An 18,929-nucleotide genomic window follows, 5' to 3' on the forward strand; every position below is an offset into this window, starting at 1 on the left:
GCTGCTCTAAAAATCCATCTTGTGGGCATTCTGCAAACTCGCCCTCTTGGGATCCAGCCCCAACCTGATTTTCCCAATCTACCTGCATATTGAATTTCCCCATGACTATCATAACATTATTTTGGCAAGCCTTTTCTATCTTCCATTGTAATTTGTAGCCCATATTGTGGCTACTGTTCGGAGGCCTGTATATATATCCCATTATGGTCTTTTTTTCTCTTGCAATTTCTTCACCTTATGACCCTATCTCATCAATGGATCTGGGGGTTTGAATTCCTCAGCATTACCATCACCAAGATGGTATCGCTCCAATCTTTCAACATATGACAGTCCCACCATCCCGGGAATTAACCTTGTGAACCTATGCTGCACTCCCTCATCAGCAAAAATGTCCTTCCTCAAATTTGGAGACCAAAACTGAACACAATATTCTAGGTGTGGTCTCACCAGGGCCCTGTACAACTGCAGAAGGACCTCTTTGCTCCTATACTCAACTCCCCTTGTTATGAAGGCCAACATGCCATTAGCTTTCTTCACTGCCTGCTGTACCTGCATGCTCACTTTCAGTGACAGATGAACAAGGACACCTAGATCTTGTTGTACTTCCCCTTTTCCTAACTTGACACCATTCAGATAGTAATCTGCCTTCCTGTTCTTGCCACCAAAGTGGATAACCTCACATTTATCCACATTAAACTGCATCTGCTCACTCACCCAACCTGTCCAAGTCACCCTGAATTCTCCTACCATCCTCCTCATATTTCACACTGCCACCCAGCTTTGTGTCATTTGCAAATTTTTTAATGTTACTTTTAATCCCTTCATCTAAATCATTAATGTATATTGTAAATAGCTGTGGTCCCAGTAGTAAATAGTGTGGCCTTGCGGTACCCCACTGGTCACAGCCTGCCATTCTGAAAAGGTGTTGCGATGGAAAATAACTGGTTCTTTGAGTCTCAACAGTAGAGGCCTGGACACACACAGTTTTAATAATAAGGAACTTATTTACAAGGGGAAGTCAGGTCAACACAAGCAACTACAATATTCTAACAAAAAAACGTTTAGGGTTAACACGTGTGGGGAAGGTCGAGTCGGCTGTACAATACACAGAAAGTGGTGTGGGGACGGTACAGTTACACATACAAAGAACAAGGGAAAAGCACTATGACAGCTATCCCCCTTGACCTTGGATAGCTGCAGCTCCCTTTCCAGGACAAACGATAGACCTTCCCAAACATAAATCAATGCACTTACCTTCAATGAGGTGGTCTGTAAGAGAGAGCGAGCCAGGCACATGTCTCACCTTTTATAGCATGGGGCTGGGCAAGATAATCCAATTAAGATGACTAATAATTTAGGTGTGCATTGATTAGTTGGAAGGGACCAAATGTTGATTGGCGTGTGGTGTGTCATCCGACCAGCCAGGTGGCTGTGCATCTATCACATGGTCGGTATCTCTGGATACAAAATGACCCGTTAATCCCTACTCTTTGTTTCCCGTCTGCCAACCAATTTTGTTGCTTGAATTGGGGAGCATGCCGTATGAGAATAGGTTGAGTGAACTCGGCCTTTTCTCCTTGGAGCGTCGGAGGATGAGAGGTGACCTGATAGAGGTGTATAAGATGATGAGAGGTATTGATCGTGTGGATAGTCAGAGGCTTTTTCCCAGGGCTGAAATGGTTGCCATAAGAGGACACAGGGGAGTGGGTACCGAGGAGATGTCGGGGTAAGTTTTTTTACTCAGAGAGTGGTGAGTGCGTGGAATGGGCTGGCAACAACAGTGATGGAGGCGGATATGATGGGGTCTTTTAAGAGACTTTTGGATAGGTACATGGAGCTTCGAAAAATAAAGGGCTATGGTTAAGCTTAGTAATTTCAAGGTTAGGGACATATTCGGTACAACTTTGTGTGCAAAAGCCTGTATTGTGCTGTAGGTTTTTTATGTTTCTATGTAATGTAAAGATTTTTACTTCTCATGTATATAAAGGATGTAAATAATAAAGTCAATTCAATTCAATACTTTCTAAGGATTTGATTTCATTATTTACCAAAAGAGCCACATTACCCCTCTCTGCCTACCTGCCTGTCCTTTAGATACAATGTGTATCTCTGGACATTAAGCTCCCAGCTACAATATTCTTTCAGCCACAACTTTGTGATGCCCACATTGTCATACCTTCCAATCTCTAAATGCACTATAAGATCATCTATCTTATTATGTCTGCTGCGTGTATTCAAATATATCTCCTCTGTCCTGTATGCATCACCCTTTTTGACTTTATCCCCCTTACATTGCAACTCATCCCGTTGACTGCAAATTTATCCTATCATCAACCTCTCCTTGATAGCAGTATCACTACACACTGCCTCTGTTTGACTCCATCTCCCCAACCAAATTAGTATAAACCCTCTTGAACAACTCTAGCAAACCTGCCCACAAGGATATTGGTCCTCCTAAGGTTCAGGTGTAACCCATCCTTTTTGTACAGGTGGTACCTTCTCCAGGAGAGATCCCAATGATCCAGAAATCTGAACCCCTGACTCCTGCACTAATTCCTCAACCATGCATTTATCAAACAAATGTCTATTCTTACCCTCACTGGCACGTAGCACAAATAGCAATCCAAAGATTACTGCCCTGGCCATTCGCTTTTCAGCTTTGAACCTAGCAGCCTAAAATCTCTCTTTAAGACTCCCTTGCCTTTCTTACCTATGTTATTGGTGCTAATATGTACCTAGACTTCCGCCTGCTCATGCTACCCCTTTAGAGTGCCATGGTGTCGATCCGAGCCATCTCAGACCCTGGAACCTGGGAGACAACACACCATCTGGGTGTCTGTATTGCACCCACAGTATCTTGTCTCTGTTCCTCTAACTGTGGAATCTCCTATCACTACTGAAATCCTCTTCACCTCTCTTCTCTGCTGGACCACAGCACCAGACTCAGTGGCAGAGACCCGGTCACTGTACCCCCACCCCCCAAATGTTTCCCTCAACAGTATCCAAAATGGTATGCTTATTATTGAGGGGAAGGGCCACAGGGGTCCTCTGTACTTGCTACCAATTTCCCTTTCTTCTGCTGACAATCTAGGGGTGACAACCTCTCCCTGTAGCTCCTACTTATCATTTCCTCAGTGTTTCGTATGAGCAGAATGTCATCAAGCTGCAGCTCCAGTTCCATAACATGTTCTCTGAGGAGGTGCAACTTGGTGCACCTGGTGCAGAGGCAGATACCTGGGAGGCTGGAGGGCTCCCAGAAATCCCCCATCTTACACAAAGAACGTATCACAGCCCATGGAGTTATTCTCACTTCTCTATGTCCTAACAGACGAGGAGTGAAGTCAAGTCAAGTCGCTTTTTATTGTCATTTTGACCATAAACTGCAGGCACAGTACACAGTAAAAATGAAACAACATTCCTTCAGGACCATGGTGCTACATGAAACAACACAAAAACTACACTAGACTACAAACCTACATAGGACTACATAAAGCACACAAAACAGTGCAGGGTAGTACAATAATTAATAAATAAATAATAAACAAGACAACAGGCACAGTAGAGGACAAATTTCAATATAATAATAAATGATGTAAATGTCAGTCTAGACTCTGGGTACTGATGGTTTGGGTGAAGAAACTGTTGCACAGTCTACCTGTGAGAGCTCGAATGCTTCGGTACCTTTTGCCAGATGGCAGGAGGGAGAAGAGTTTGTGTGAGGGGTGTGTGGGGTACTTCACAATGCTGTTAGCTTTGCGGGTGCAGCATGTGGTGTAAACGTCTGTAATGGCGGGAAGAGAGACCCTGATGATCTTCTCAGCTGACCTTACTATCTGCTGCAGAGTCTTGCGATCTGAGACGATGCTATTTCCGAACCAGGCAGTGATGTAGCTGCACAGGATGCTCTCGATACATCCTCTGTAGAATGTGGTGAGGATGGGGGGTGGGAGATGGACTTTTCTCAGCCTTTGCAGAAAACAGAGACACTGCTGAGCTTACTTGGCTATGGAGCTGGTGTTGAGGGACCAGGTGAGATCCTCCGCCAGGTGAACACCAAGAAGTCTGGTGCTCTTAACAATCTCAACGGAGCAGCTGTCAATGTTCAGCGAATAAAAAAAGAAACTTACCAGATACTTACCTCACACAAGAATGATGAGGCAAAATTCAAAGCCTCCCAACTCTAACACTGGCCCACTCCAACAATGGCCACTCTGCTTGCCCCTGCCTTATTTTTATCTGCCCTGGGGGGGGGGGAATAAAAATAGAAGTAAAATGAAAATGTAATTGACCTTCATATTGACTGATAGTGCAGAAATGGCTGGGCAAGTATGAATCTGATATTCCTCCAGAAGGCTGTAGCCATCCCAGGTCACCAAACTCAACTCCTTACAAAGTTTCAAGAACAACGTTTCTCTGGCTTTCCACCTTCATATGTGAGTGATGTCTGCTGTAAGCATGGATGCTTCTGTTTAAGTTTCTCCAAACCTTTTCAAGTAGATGTGCATTAATGCAGCTCTGTTAGCATTTTTAATATGATGCTGGCAAAGCATTAAAAGGATTTGAGCCTTTATTCAGTTTGAGTTGGAACTGCTGCTTATTAAACGCCCACATGAACGAATGATTGTGGTAACTATGGTAAGCTGGTTACTTATATACCGCCAGAGGCATTCTTCTATCTTTAAATTTTGATTGCACAACCAAAAAACAGTTCACCTTTCTACCAATTAAAATTCTTTCCTCATGCTGTCTTTATTTTTGTATTTTCACTGGATAGTTATGTTGTAATGGAAAATATTTTTCCATCAATAATGTTGTTGGCAGGATACACAATTTCATTTATTCCAAACAGAACAACAAGAAAATATCCATCACATGTCGTTATGCAAAACGTACATAGCATCTAATGTGAAATATACTTACAGGAAGTATTTGCAGAATTTAGCTGTTATTACATTGTTTATATATTTCAGCAAAACATTGTACGTAATGGAAACTGAATTACTTATGTCAGACCTGGTCAAATTACCAACTGTACACATGCACAGTTGAACTGAAAAACTTCAGTTACTGGCCCTATTAAGATAAGCTTCATCGTCATTTCTCGCTTTGTTTACAGTCTTAAATTTGACGTATTTTGTAATTCCTAGAGAAGTCACAAGGTGGCAACATTCAGGGATTAGTGGACATTCATAATACTCATTAATATTAATAGAAGTTAAATTGTTTACTAAATCAACTTAGCTTGTCAGCCTTTCTTTCAGAGTACATGAATTTTAAGAATATTTTGAACAGTAAATATCGTTAAACAGTATGCTGCGACAAATGGCAGTTAAAAATTGAATCAAAAACAAAGAAATGTAAATCATTCAGTAGATCAAGCGGTATCTATGAAGAAAAAGAGTTAACGTTTCGAGTCGAAGTGAGAATTTTTGAATTTTCATTTACTGAAAGAAATGAGCAATTGTTAACGTTTGGACTGCAGTTGATTTCAATGTTCATCAGAAGGAAATGACATACAAGTCACAGTTGAAAACGTAACAATCAAGTCACTGTGCTAGTAGCCATAAGTGTGCACCCTTGTGGAAATAGTTTTTTTGAGCGTCGGGTGGGTGAGGGGGAGAAGAGGAAGATGGAGTGAGAGACAGGCCGTGCGGAGCGCCGCTGTAGGCCCGCCGCCGCCGCCGCCGCCGCTCGAGGAAACGCGCAGGAGCCGTGGGGCAGGAAATGGAGCGGGAGCCATATTTGGAGGCAGTGCACAGTTTACCAAGTGACGGCTGGGCTGCACGTAGCTGAGCGCACACGCAGACGAGCACTTTCGGAGGGATATTCGCGTCCGGAGACGGGCAGCGGGTGCTAGGGAAAGAAGTGGGAGTCCGAGGAGGGGAGAGTGAGCGATGAACCCTCAGGGCCGGGCGACCGTCAGCGGGGATATTCTGAGGAAAAACCCGCAGCTGGACTTCGAGCTGATCCAGAGGGTCGGCAGCGGTACCTATGGCGATGTGTACAAGGTTTGTGTTGAGTTCTCTTGTGTTGAGCCTGGGACTGGGCATGTGGCCTTTCCAGACGCCAATTTGCCACTGGTGGAGGGTGACGAGCCGTCCGTCGCGGGTTTGAAGATTCCGTGTTTTGGACCAGACGGGATCACCAGAGGGAAGTGGGATTAAACTGTACTAATCCTGCTTGCCTTGGTCCATTAATCAACAGTCCGCTAAAACGGCTTCAGCTGGAAACTGCTCATTTTGTGCCGGCGTTGAAAAAAAAAAGTTATGAAGGAGTTATTAAGTTATCAAGGACTACTCATTTAGCAATTGACAGTTCTTTACTAGATCAGTAGTGTACTGAATTACAGAGCAAGTTTTTATGTTACTCCGTTTGGCAGAAAGTTAACCCATATTTGCGTTACGAAGCGGCTAAATGCAAATGGTTTTGTAAAAGTTCACATGCTCGGGCACCTAGTAAGTCTCAGGAAGAAATATACAGAGTAAAGTAACTACGTTGATATATTGAGAAATCTTGGGTTTCCGAACAAACCCGCTTTAGAACCATATCCTCCACCCAAACTTGTTGCCGATTTTAACCACAACAGGTATATCTTGTCTAATTTTCGCGCGGGACGTCATTCTCTTTTTGTTTTGGGGAACTGATACAAAGCGTCTAAATTGCAGAGGAATCTTTAGGGAAAATTGCATTAAGCAACTCTTTGCTTCTGGAATCATTTTTTTCCCTTTAGTAGATGAAGTAGATGCTCTGTCTATTGAAAACATTTTTATCTTGTGCTTAGTCTGTACATCGTTAAAAACTTGGCAGATGATCAGATGAATTTTAATAGTAAATGGTTACTTTGTTCGAGCATAGAGATTAGTTTTGCGTATTGGTATTGAATTTTATTCTGTACTTTCGAAGAAACCTTAAACTTATCTGAATTCCTAGGTGGGTTTTGTTTTCGGGGGTTATCACTCACTGTCCTACTGGACAATGTTTATGTCTTCTTGCTCAGTACAAAAATTACAGATTGTTCTGTCATTTTCAGATTGCTGTTTATAGGAGCTGCGCCTGTGCAAATGCTACAGCAGTGACTAAGCTTTAAGAACACTAACTGATTGTCAAGTGTGTTGGATGGAGTATTTTGAAAAGTTAATTAAAGATTTTGCCCCCTAAGTTGTAAACATAGTGCTGGAATAACCAGTTTCTGGTATTATATTGCAGGTTTAATCACTTAATCATATTCTTACTCAATTGAGACAAAATCTTAAATTTTGTGGGTGGGGTTGAAATATTGTCTTGGTCTGCTCAGTAAGTAACTGCAGGAAATTGTGGCCTGTCCAAGCCAGGATGTCAGACAAACAGTCTAACAGATAGCAAAGAACTGGTTGCACAAGTATACATGGACTCTGGCATGTTTGTTGCTGATATAATTGAGCATCAGCATGTAGATGTGGGAAAGGATCAAGGAGTGTAAAAGTGAGATGGAAAACCAATTCTGTCACTCAAATTGGATAGATTGGAATAAAATCTAAAAAAAAAGACAGTCCTTGTGAGGTAATACTAAGAGTATAACCATTATGGGCATTATAATGCATTATCATGACAAACTTTCAGCTTAGATTCGAGTGGCTTTTAGGAGGAAACCTGATTTGAGATGCTGTGGGGAAAGCTGAGAATAGATTTGAGAGGTGATGAGTTTGCATCTTTGGACAGGAAGGAGATACAGATTGTAAAGATAAGAGTGAAGTGTGACTGGTATCTCTGCAAAGTGGTTTTACAGTTTTTTGCATTTTCTATCTTCTGCATCAACGTGGGTACACAAGTTTTCTGCTATTGTTAATATTATAAAGGCTGTCTAGTTTTTCCACTCTAAGGTGTACAGTAGTACTTGGGTAGTATATTAGCATTTGTAAGCAATTATAGCTCTCATTAGTTTTATGAGTGGACTGTAATTGTTACTTTTTTCAGTGTTTTCTAGGCTTTAGTAACCCTTGCTTCAAACCAAAATATAGTCATATTACTATATATGAAAAAGTGAAATTTTAATCTATTGCTGCAAATAATTTTAATTAAAATCTGAATAAGTAGTAGTCAAATATGTTGACACCACTGGTAACCTGGTCTCTGATTTGATATTTATTTCTCTGTAGCATCAACCAGTTAACAATTACCACCTTGTATTTTCAACAGGAGTTTTAAACATGATTCTGACTTTGAAAAAATATTGCCATTGTTTTATTTCCATTGAGTCAAAACTCCAGAACTATCTTGTGTTGCTGTGGAAGTAATTTGACTTCATATGCTGTAGTGGTTCAGGAAAGTAATTTAGCCCCAATGGATTTCATGATGGTGGGCAAGAAATCTACCTTGCTAACAGCAGCCGCATTCTATGAATGAATATATTTTTAAAAATATTATATTTTTAAAATGATCAACTTTGCTTTTGTCCTGTACTTTTTAAATTCTATGTATACCATACTTAGCTTTTCCTTTAATTCTATATCTATCTTGGGCTTCTGAAGTATATGCAAACCATGCATCTTTTAGTTTTTTTTCCAAATGATTAGTAATACAGTGAAATCAATCATGCAGCTCCCAAATTAATCGGGTTTGTATGCTCCATTCAGCCCACTGGTGACTTTGGAAGTGGACCTAATCAAAATATATGGTCATGTGCCTGGAAAATCTAACCCTTGTTCCTGGAAATTCTTAAAAATCTTCCAGAGCTTTGATTTTCCCAGGTGGGCAACAAGCCCCTGCTTTTACTGGGCATATTGATACTGTGATGCACCTGATAGACCATGAATAAGGCAAGGTTGATGCTGAAAGACCCTCATCTATCTTTTTTTCTTTGAGAAATGTTGATAAATTCTGAAGAAGTTTTGCAAGTTTCACCATCAGCAGAATACTGAGCCCTACTTATCTATGTGTCAGACTGATTTCAAAGAATTCAAGGATTCAAAGTACATTTATTATAAAGGTATGTATAAATGATACATTCTTGAGATTCCTCTGCTTACAGGCAACCACAAAGCAAGAAACCTGGAAGAACCCTATTTAATAAAAAGGCCAACACCCAATGCACAGAGAAAGAGAAAAATAACACACTCAAATCATGCAAACAACACAAGCAAAAAGCAACATTCCAAACATAACAGTGGCCTTCCTCTGACTCTCCTGTTGTCATCTCAACAATTGTGTGCCAGAAAATCTCCTGATTTGACCAATTTATCAATAATCCAGATTTGCATTCAAGGTATTCTGATTGATCAGGTCATCTTTATGAAGATGGAAGTCAATTTTGTTCAAGTTTTCAGTAACTTGCACAGTTTCAAAAAGCAGCACTGAAGATTCATTAATTTTCCTATTTTGGGTCCTAAAATGATTGGTGCTGATTTGATGGGGCAAAGGGGTTGTTTCAATGCTATTTGACTCGAACTGCACTGACCATAGGTTTGATATTTATGCACAATTGTGCCATAAACCTGGCTACTCAAAATTTTAGCTTGTTTTTCCATTAATGATCCTATGGAAAACTTTTTCAATCTGTCTTAATGTTTTGGAAATTGGGAACAGGAGTAAGTCATTAACTTTAGTTATCAAAAGTCTTTCATAGTCTAATTTAATATTAACTTTTGAGCTGTTATCAAGTATGATATGCATGGAGAGCTTCAGGTTTCCATCACTTCTGCACATAATGTTTCATAGCTTCTAAAAGTCATTATTCTAATTTTTAAACCATGCACTTTGTCCTAAATTTTCAATCACGCAGAAACGGTTTTTCTATTTATCTTCCCTTTTAATGGATCATATGGTCTCAAATGTCAATCAAATTACTATAAATTGCCAAAATATATCATTAGTTTTTGCAATCTTTCTATAATTCTCTAGACGCTATTTTGCTGAATCTCTGCTCTCCAAAGCTAATATACATTTTCTAACCGATGCCTCATTATTTTGAGTAATGATATAAAGCGTTAATCAAATGCAGCAGCAATACTGTCAAACGATGTATGGGATTCAGCTCTCAAGTTAGTTAACTCAACCTCTTTATGTGCCTGCCATTGCCTATTACAGTTCAAGGTCGTACACAGGGCCCATATGTCTAAAATTAAATTATCTCACATTTACCCAGATGTTAATCCCTGCTGCGACAAATGCAAAACGGGTGAGGCTTCCCTTATTCACGTGTACTGGACATGCCTGAGCTTAGAAAAATACTTGAGATGTTTTGCAAATTCTATCGAAATACTTAATTGCAATCTGGAACCTAACCCTTTGATTGCTCTTTTCGGCACCTCTGGAGAAGGGGACATGCACCTAAGTCCGATCAAACATCGCATACTGTCTTTTGGCCAGGCGCACAGTCTTGCTCAGGTGGAGGGGTGCTGCTCTGCCCACCCATCCTCAGTGGCTTAGGGACATCATGTCCAGTCTATACCTTGAGAAGATCCATTATTCAACTCTCAAATCGGGCATAAAGTTCCAAAAGGTGTGGGGACCTTTTCTTGAATATTTTCAGAATTCCCAGCCAAACTAAAGGTTCACCCCTTCTTCCTTTCCTCTGCATATAACTCCCTAACTTTCAGCATTCTCTGGTAAAATTCTACGCGCTCAGACGTGTAAACGTACAGCAGTTTATGTGTTAGGAATATACGCCTTCTCTATACCAAGCAGCTCTGTGGGGATAAAGGTTCTGTTTAACCCTTTTTGCTAATGCAATGATGGCTTGGAGATGGGAATTGGGAGCGTAGGTCAGGGCAGGGAGGCAACCAAAGCATGATTGTACTATGGGTGCTTCTCTTTCATAGATGTGAATTGTACATTTGTTATGTACTGCACAAACCTCCTTTGTGCTCTGCTTTCTTGATTTAAAAAACCAATACAAATATTGCTGAGAAAAAAAGCAATAGCAATAAAAACAGAAAATGGATGAAATACTGAACTAAGGCAGCATTGTAGTAAAGATAAAGAGTCAGGTCAAAGACCTTTTGATTAAACTGAAAAGAGAAAACAACTTTTCTACAGATGGTCAAAATTTCACAATGAAAGTTGGGTTGTTGCACTTACACCATGTCAAAAATATCCTCCTTTAAAAGGCCATTATTGCATGCGTAACTCCAGATGGGTTATTGCCATGCTATTTATTATACCCTTGCAGCAAGACATCCTTGCTCTTGTCCTTCATTGTGAGAGGGATTCAGTACAACATGTTTGTTTTCCTAATTACGTGTTGCATCTGAGCACTTGCCGTTGACTGGTGTACCGTGATCTATTACTCCTCCTCCTTTCCCACTCTATCATCGTTTAGCAAATCAGTCATTTTTTTAGAACCTCATATCTTTTCACATTAAACTTCATCCGTGTTTATTGATGGACTCACACTGCTTATCTCAATCACTATGGACCCTCTGGTATGCTGGTCTGGAACCAGCAGCATGGTAGGTTGGTCTAGAAGGTTAGGTCTCATGAAAAACAGGGAGAGTTAAGTGGATTCAAACTTAGCTCAGAGGCTGGAAGCAGAAGGTAGTTGAAGATTGTTGCTTGGATTGCTGGCTGCTGTGTAGTGTGCCACAAGGGTTGTTATTTGTTACTTATATAAATGATTTGGATGGAAGTGCACAAGAGTTGATCAGTAAGTTTTCAGATGTGTTGATTGATAATAAAATGAATTGCAGAGGGATCTTAATGAGTTAGGGAAATGGGCTGAGGAATACTAAATGAATTTCAATAGTCAAGTGTCAGGTGATGCATTTTGGAAAGTCAAGCTAATGTAGGACTTGTACCATGAATGGTAAGGCACTTTGGTTGTGTAATGGATAGAGGGACCTTTGAGTACAAGTGCATAGTTTATTGAAAATTTTTCACAGATAGACAGGATGATACAAAAGGCACGTATCGCACTGGCCTTCATCACTCAGGGCATTGACTATAGGAGTTGGGACATTATGTTGCATTTATGTTGGTGAGTCTGCAGTTGGAGTACCGCACACAAAATGCTGAAGGAACTCAACAGGTTATGCAGCATCTGTGGAGTGGAATAGTTGATGTTTTGGGCTGAGATCCTTCATCATGTTTGCAAAGAAGATTTGAGGACTAGGGGGCCTGAATTACTGGAGAGGTTGGCCAGCCGAAATCCCTATTCCTTGGAGCACAGCAGAATGAGGGGTAACCTTAGAGAGCTGGGTGGTAGCAATTTTCTCCCAAGGATAGGGGAGACCAAAATTAGGTGGCATTGATTTAGGGTGAGAAGGGAAAGTTGAGGGGCAACTTTTTCATACAGAGGGTAGTAAATATATGGATCAAGCTGTATGAGGGAAAGGTTGAGGCAGGTACAATAGTATCATTGAAGAGCCACTTAGAAAGGTACATGGAGTAATGGGACCTGGAGGGATAGTTGCAAGAAAAAGTTAGTGAACTTTTTGCAATTACCTGGTTTTCTGCAGTAATTACTCATGAAATATGATCTGATCCTCATCTAAGTCACAATAATAAACAAACACAATCTGTCTAAACTAATAACACACAAACAATTGTACTTTTCATGTCTTTATTGAACTTATTGCTTCATCATTCACAGTGCAGGCTGGAAAAAGTATGTGAATCCTTGTATTTACTAACTGGTAGCAGTTTAGTAGCAGCACCTTTTAGCAGCAGCACCCTTCACCAAACGTTTCCTGTAGCTGCTGATCAGACTTGCACAATGGTGAGGAGGAATTTTAGACCATTCCGCCATACGAAACTGTTTCATTTCATCAATATTTCTGGGACACCTTGCATGAACAGCCATAGCATTTCAATAGGGTTAAGGTGTGGACTCTGACTTGGCAAATTTTCTTATTTTCTTATTTTTAAACCATTCTATTGTTGATTTACTCTTGTGTTTTTGATCATTGTCTTGTTGCAACATCCAACTTCTATTAAGCTTCAGGTGATGAACCGCTACCCTGCCAATCTCCTGTAAAATGTCTTGATACAGTTTTGAATTCATTGTTCCCTCAACAATTCCAGGTCCAGAGGCAGCAAAGTGGACCCTAACCATATGCTGCTTCCATCATGTTTCACATTTGGGGTGAGGTTTTGCTGTTGGTGTGCAGTGCCCTTTTTTCCTTCATTTTTTTTGCACAAAAGTTCAAATTTTGTCTCATCTGTCCACAGAATGTTGTCCCAGAAGCATTGTGGAGCATCCAGGTAGACTTTTGCAAACTTGAGATGTGCAGCAATGTTTTTTTTTTTTTGGAGAGCAGTGTTTTCCTCGGTGGTGTCCTTCCATGAAAACCATTCGTGTTCAGTGTCTTTCTTTATAGTGGACACATGAGCAGAGACTTGCAAGGTCTAGAGATTTCTGTAGGTCTTTTGCTGTTACTTAACACCATTCAGGGCTCCAAACAGTCCTTCCAGGTGAGGCAACACTTCACTTGTGAGTCTGTTGGGGTAATCTATTGCATTCGGTGTTCCTGGTGCAGCCTCCTCTACATCAGCGAGAGCCGACGCAGATTGGGAGACCACTTCTTCGAGTACCTACGCTCTGTCTGCCACAACAGACAGGATCTCCCGGTTGCCACTCACTTCAACTCTCCTTCAAGTTCCCATTCAGATATGTCCATGTATGGCCTCCTCTACTGCCGTGATGAGGCCAAACTTCGGTTGGATGAACAACATCTCATATACCATCTGGGTAGTCTCCAGCAATGAACATTGAATTCTCTAACTTCTGGTAATTCTCTTCCTCTCCCTTCCCCCATCCCACCTTCACTCTGTCTCCTTTTCTAGCTGCCTATCACCTCTCATGTCTCTGCCTTCTTCTACTACCCATAGTGCTTTCCCCTTAGATTCCTTCTTCACCCCTCCTGCCTGCTTCCCCTCCCCCCACTCCTTGATCTTTCCTCTGATTGGTTTCCACCCTCCCCCTCCCATCTTCTTTATAATGCCCCTGCCCCCCCTTCTTTAGTCCTGATGAAGTGTCTTGACCTGAAACGTTGACTGTTCCTTTCAACGGATGCTGCCCGACCTGCTGAGTTCATCCAGCTTGTTTGTACGTGTTAATTTGACCACAGCAACTGCAGTGTACTTTGTGTTTTGCTGTTACTCTTGGGTTCTTTCTCAACTCCTTCAGCATTACACGTTGTGCTGTTTGCAGGGCGCCCACTCCTAGGGAGAGTAGCAAGGATACTGAATTTCATCCATTTGTAGACAATTTCTCTTACTGTGGGCTGATGAACACTCAGGTCTTCAGAAATGCCTTTTTTGTAGCCTTTTCCAGCTTAATGCATCTCTACAATTCTTCTACGGTCCTCTGAAAGTTGTTTAGATCCAGGTATGTTGGACATAAACAGATCTTTTTTGAGAAGCTCTGTCAGTACCCTGACTGTATCTTTTTTATAGGGCAGGGCACCTCTACAGCCCACACCTGCAATCTCATCTCAGTTACAACTGCTTCCAAATAGCTTTTGTAGAAGGCATTACTCCAGACTGTAATTGTTTAAATGATGTATTCAGTATTAATGAGAAGTACAATTGTTTTTGTGTTATTTGTTTAGGAAGATTGTGCTTGTCTATTATCGTGACTTGAGACTCGTACCACCAGGTTAAGAAACAGTTACTACCCTTCAACCATCAGGCTTTTGAACCAGAGGCTATAACCTCACTCAGCTTCATTTGCCCCTTCATTTAAATTGTCCCACAACCAATGGACTCACTGTCAAGGACTCTTCATCTCATTCTCGATATTTATTGCTTATTTATTTTTATTGAACATCAGACCACATTTTGAATAATTAATGCAAAAAAAGAGATAATTGCAAAGGGTTCACAGACTTTTTCTTGCAGCTGTATATTGGCTGAACGTAGGAAATTAGGATTAGCTGGGTGGGTGCCGTGGTATTGGATTGAAGAGCTTTATCTGTGCTGTATACTCAGACTCTATAGTCTCCTTGCAACTTGCATTTCTGTGTTAAATTTAGTTTGCTCATTGAAATTATTTATTCATTTTATATATTGTGTCCAACCCCTGATCTCTGCATCATTTCATCAGTCACTGCCTGTCACCAGGAAAAAAGACTTGTTGATTCATACTTGTGTTTCCTCTGCTGCCAGCAAATTTTCAATCCATTCCTGTTTAAATATCCTCGGTCCCTTTTATTTTAATTTTACAAATAACTTCTTTAAGAGGAGCTTCTTAAAGATCTACTGATAGTCCAAAAACATGACATCCAAACCAAGAAATGTTATTATACATCATTAATTTTACTTTTTATTGTAGCTTGTAATTTTTTTTGTCTTGTACTGTTGCAACTAAACAATTTTCACGACATTTGTCAGCGATAATAAACATAATTCTGACTCCCTTATTTGTATCAATTACATCTTCAAAAAAATCTACTGTAAGTTTCTGAGTTACATAAGAATGATGATGGAGCTTAAGAGGTTTGTATATGAGAACTATTTCAAATGAAAGTTATTCACCCAAAAAGTCAATTGTTCTCTTTCCATTGCTGATGACTTCCTGACTATTTCTAGCATTTTTGTATTTTACAGTTTATGTAAATTTGGCTTGTAGTCCCTTTAATTTGGAAGCTTGTGAATGTTATTGAGAGTGGGGTGGGGTGTATAACAATCAAAACAGATAATTGTAAACCGCTGGCAGGCATTGAATTTTCTGGACTTTGTTCACACAAAGAAAGGAAGGAATGGAAGGATACACTGTACATGTATTCTGGCATATAGAGTAGTAGTAGGAGGAGTTCAAAATAATAGGTGCAGACCTTTGCATTTGTAGTCCCAGGAATGAGTTATGGTTCTACAGTGCCTGAGTTGAGGTAAAAAGGCTTGGAACTATTTGAAAATTTTGAGTTTCCTAGTTAAATGCATGGCATGTACAGAATTAAATTGGTTTCTGTGAATTTGCCTTTGTTTATTGGTTGAAGCTAAGAAAGTTTATAATGCTCTTCTGGTTTTTAGTGCTGGCTAAAATAACAGGATTTTGGAGAGTGAGGCCTTGCAAATATTTGTTATCTGAAGAATAACAAGCAGTGTATATAATTAATTAAAAACTGCTTTTCAAGTAAATTTGACTTCAATTAAATTGTTGTTCAAATCAACAATAAATCTTGTGTAGAACTGTTTTGCAGCAGTTCATGTTCCCTTGAAATCAAAATTCCCTGAAGCTTTGACCTTGTCTCAGACCAAAGTAGGTAATTTTTGCAAACATGGTTGAAGAGAATGCTGCATTATGAAATCTGGAAGGAACCCAACTGTAGAAAAGTTATGCAGTAGTATTTCAAGATTGGTCAATTGCCATTTTAAAATTAGAAAAAATATTTCTATCAAGTACAATTCATTTCAATATCTCAGGTTGTCTCTCCTTTTGTTTGAGCCAGTTATTAATCCATGTTGCAGATAATGTTATGACCAATTGCACATAGCAGAGTGACAATAACCAAATAATCCAATTCTAATCAATTTAATTGAAGGATAAGTAATATTCAGATCACAGGGGATACATAGATGAGAGATTACAGATGCTAGAAATCTACAGCAACACACAGAAAGTGTTGAAATGTTAGACATTTTAGCTGAGTCCCTTCATTAGGACTTGAAACAAAAGAAGGTAGAAGCCAGAATAAAAAGGGAGGTGGTGGAGCATGAGTAGGGAGGTGGTATGTTTAGAATTGGAATAGATTTATTATTATTTGATGTGCCAAGATACAGTGAAAAGCTTGTCTTGCACTTTGTTTATACAGATCAAATCAGTACACAGTACATTGAGATGGAACTTGGTAAAATGATAACAGAATGTAGAAGTAAAGTCGAGCAGCTACCGAAAAGTGCAGTGCACTCCAGGAGAATGCAGGTAGCTGGGGGAGTGGGAAAAGGGGAATGATGTAAGAAGTTGGAAGGTGATGTATGGCAGAGGCAAAGGTCTGAAGAAGGAATCTCATAGGAGTGGACAATGGAGTAATATCAGAAGGTAGGAACCAGAGAGAGGAAGGTGATGGACCAACATGCTAGCATAGTGGTTAGCACAAAGCTTTACAGTGTCAGTAACCCAAGTTCAATTTCTACTGCTGTCTGTAAGGAATTTGTACATTTTCCCTGTGACCATGTGGGTTTTCTCCTGGTGCTCCAGTTCCCCCCTCAATCCAAAGACGTACCAGTTAGTAGGCTAATTGGTCATTGCAAATTGCCCCATGATTAGGCTAGGGTTAAATTGGGGGTTGTTGGGTGATGTGGCAAATAAATAAATAACTCAGATTAGACCTAGTCTGTGGAGAGAGAAACTTGTCAATGATGTACATCTTTGCTATTTGCTTACATTTAATCTAGAAGACACACACTTGGATGTTGCCACGCAGTCTTGAACACTATGCAGCTGTTAATCTTGCAGTGAATTTTATTTTTTGAAAATGCATGTGTACAGCACCCATTGTATTTCTTTTATAAACATCCTTTATCCTCAATTGCCACATTTTTAGGACATTTTATAAACTGCATGTGCGCTGCTTTTAAATTTGTAGTTATTTTCATTTGTTTATAAATTGACCATGTAAAGAATAGAAATCAGTTTTAGCATTTCATGGCTTATACCTTGCCTTGATAACAGCTTTGTTTCAGAATTGTGAAGTGAATTAGACTTTTTTTCTAAAAACATCTTCTGGTTTTCATTTACAGGCTAGGAATCTGCAGACTGGAGAGCTGGCTGCAGTTAAAATTATCAAGTTGGAACAAGGTAATTATAAGTTTGGCACATTTCAAATATAATGTTTTATACTTTTGTACTCATGGTAGAGAACTTTATTAATGAATACATTGCTATTGAATCATTTTACAAATGTAGTTTCATGAACATAAGAGATCCTGTAAATGCTGGAAATCCACAGCAACGCACACTATGATGCAGAACACAGCAAGTTAGGCAGCATCCATGGAAATGAACAAACAGTTGACATTTAGGCTGCAGCCCTTCTTAAGGAAGGTGGAATTGAGGAATGAGCAAGGCAGCTGTAATTGGTGGATTATCTCCAGTCCAGTAGTAGCTGTGAGAATATGGAATGGCTGGGATGTTGGGGATCTTTGGATGTTGATGTTTTGAGGCAGTACCTCCTATAGATAGTAATGGCGATGGGGGATGTGCCCATGATGTGTTGGGCTGAGTCCACTACTCTCTGCAGCTTCTTGTGTTCCTGTGCATTTGAAATGCTGTACCAGACATGATTCAGCCTTTCAGCATACTTCCAATAGTACACCTATGAGGGTATTTTCATACCAAAAGAATTTGGGTATGAAAATATTGGTAAGATAGCACATCGTTAAATATTAACATTTGAAGTTCTTGTAACTTATTTTCCTGGTTGAGAATAGAACTGCTCCAAGAAAAATGCATTTTTGTTTATTGTTACTAATCATCTTCAAAGAATCTCTATTGTTAACATTTAGCTAGTTTGATTTCTCAAAAAAGAATGTTCCATATTAGGGATTTCGAAGGACAAATATTTCCTTCCTGGCTGGTTTAGTGTTATTGTGATGAAAATGCTGTAGATGCTCTCAACTGTAAAGTCCTAAGTGACTTGTCTGAAACTTAATAAAGAGAGGTTATACTGATTTTTTTTGAATTGTTACATTACAATAAACAACAAATTATTTTCAAGTATAGAGCATTTATGTTTTCAGTATGTTATGAATGGGAATATTATTTTAATGCTTATTGAAATTCATAATTTTCCTGTACTCATTTGAAAATGTTCCATTTTTACACTAAAAAGCCCTTGCCATACTTGGATCTTTTCAAAATTTCAGAATTCAGTTGATTCCTTGATTTAAATGATCCAAATATAAATTGTTGACCGACTGCACAAGCCATGTAGATGGTTGATATGTTGTCAATCAGAGATGATACCATTTTATCTTCAGAACTTGATTGCCAAAATCCATAATAGTAAATATTA

At 39.7% G+C, this 18,929-nt stretch overlaps 1 protein-coding gene across 1 annotated transcript in view; it reads left to right on the forward strand.

The window, feature by feature from the left end:
- The first annotated feature begins 4,833 nt into the window (after positions 1 to 4,833).
- Positions 4,834 to 18,929, forward strand: part of map4k5 (mitogen-activated protein kinase kinase kinase kinase 5) — a 142,826-nt gene continuing 128,730 nt past the window's right edge. The window contains exons 1-2 of the mRNA XM_059958132.1: positions 4,834 to 6,008; positions 17,656 to 17,713. Of these exons, the coding sequence (XP_059814115.1) occupies positions 5,895 to 6,008; positions 17,656 to 17,713 (172 nt within the window). The 5' untranslated portion in view covers positions 4,834 to 5,894. The remainder of the gene's footprint in view (positions 6,009 to 17,655; positions 17,714 to 18,929) is intronic.

This window comes from Hypanus sabinus, chromosome 2 (assembly GCF_030144855.1).
Source record: "Hypanus sabinus isolate sHypSab1 chromosome 2, sHypSab1.hap1, whole genome shotgun sequence".
In the NCBI taxonomy this organism is placed as follows: domain Eukaryota; kingdom Metazoa; phylum Chordata; class Chondrichthyes; order Myliobatiformes; family Dasyatidae; genus Hypanus; species Hypanus sabinus.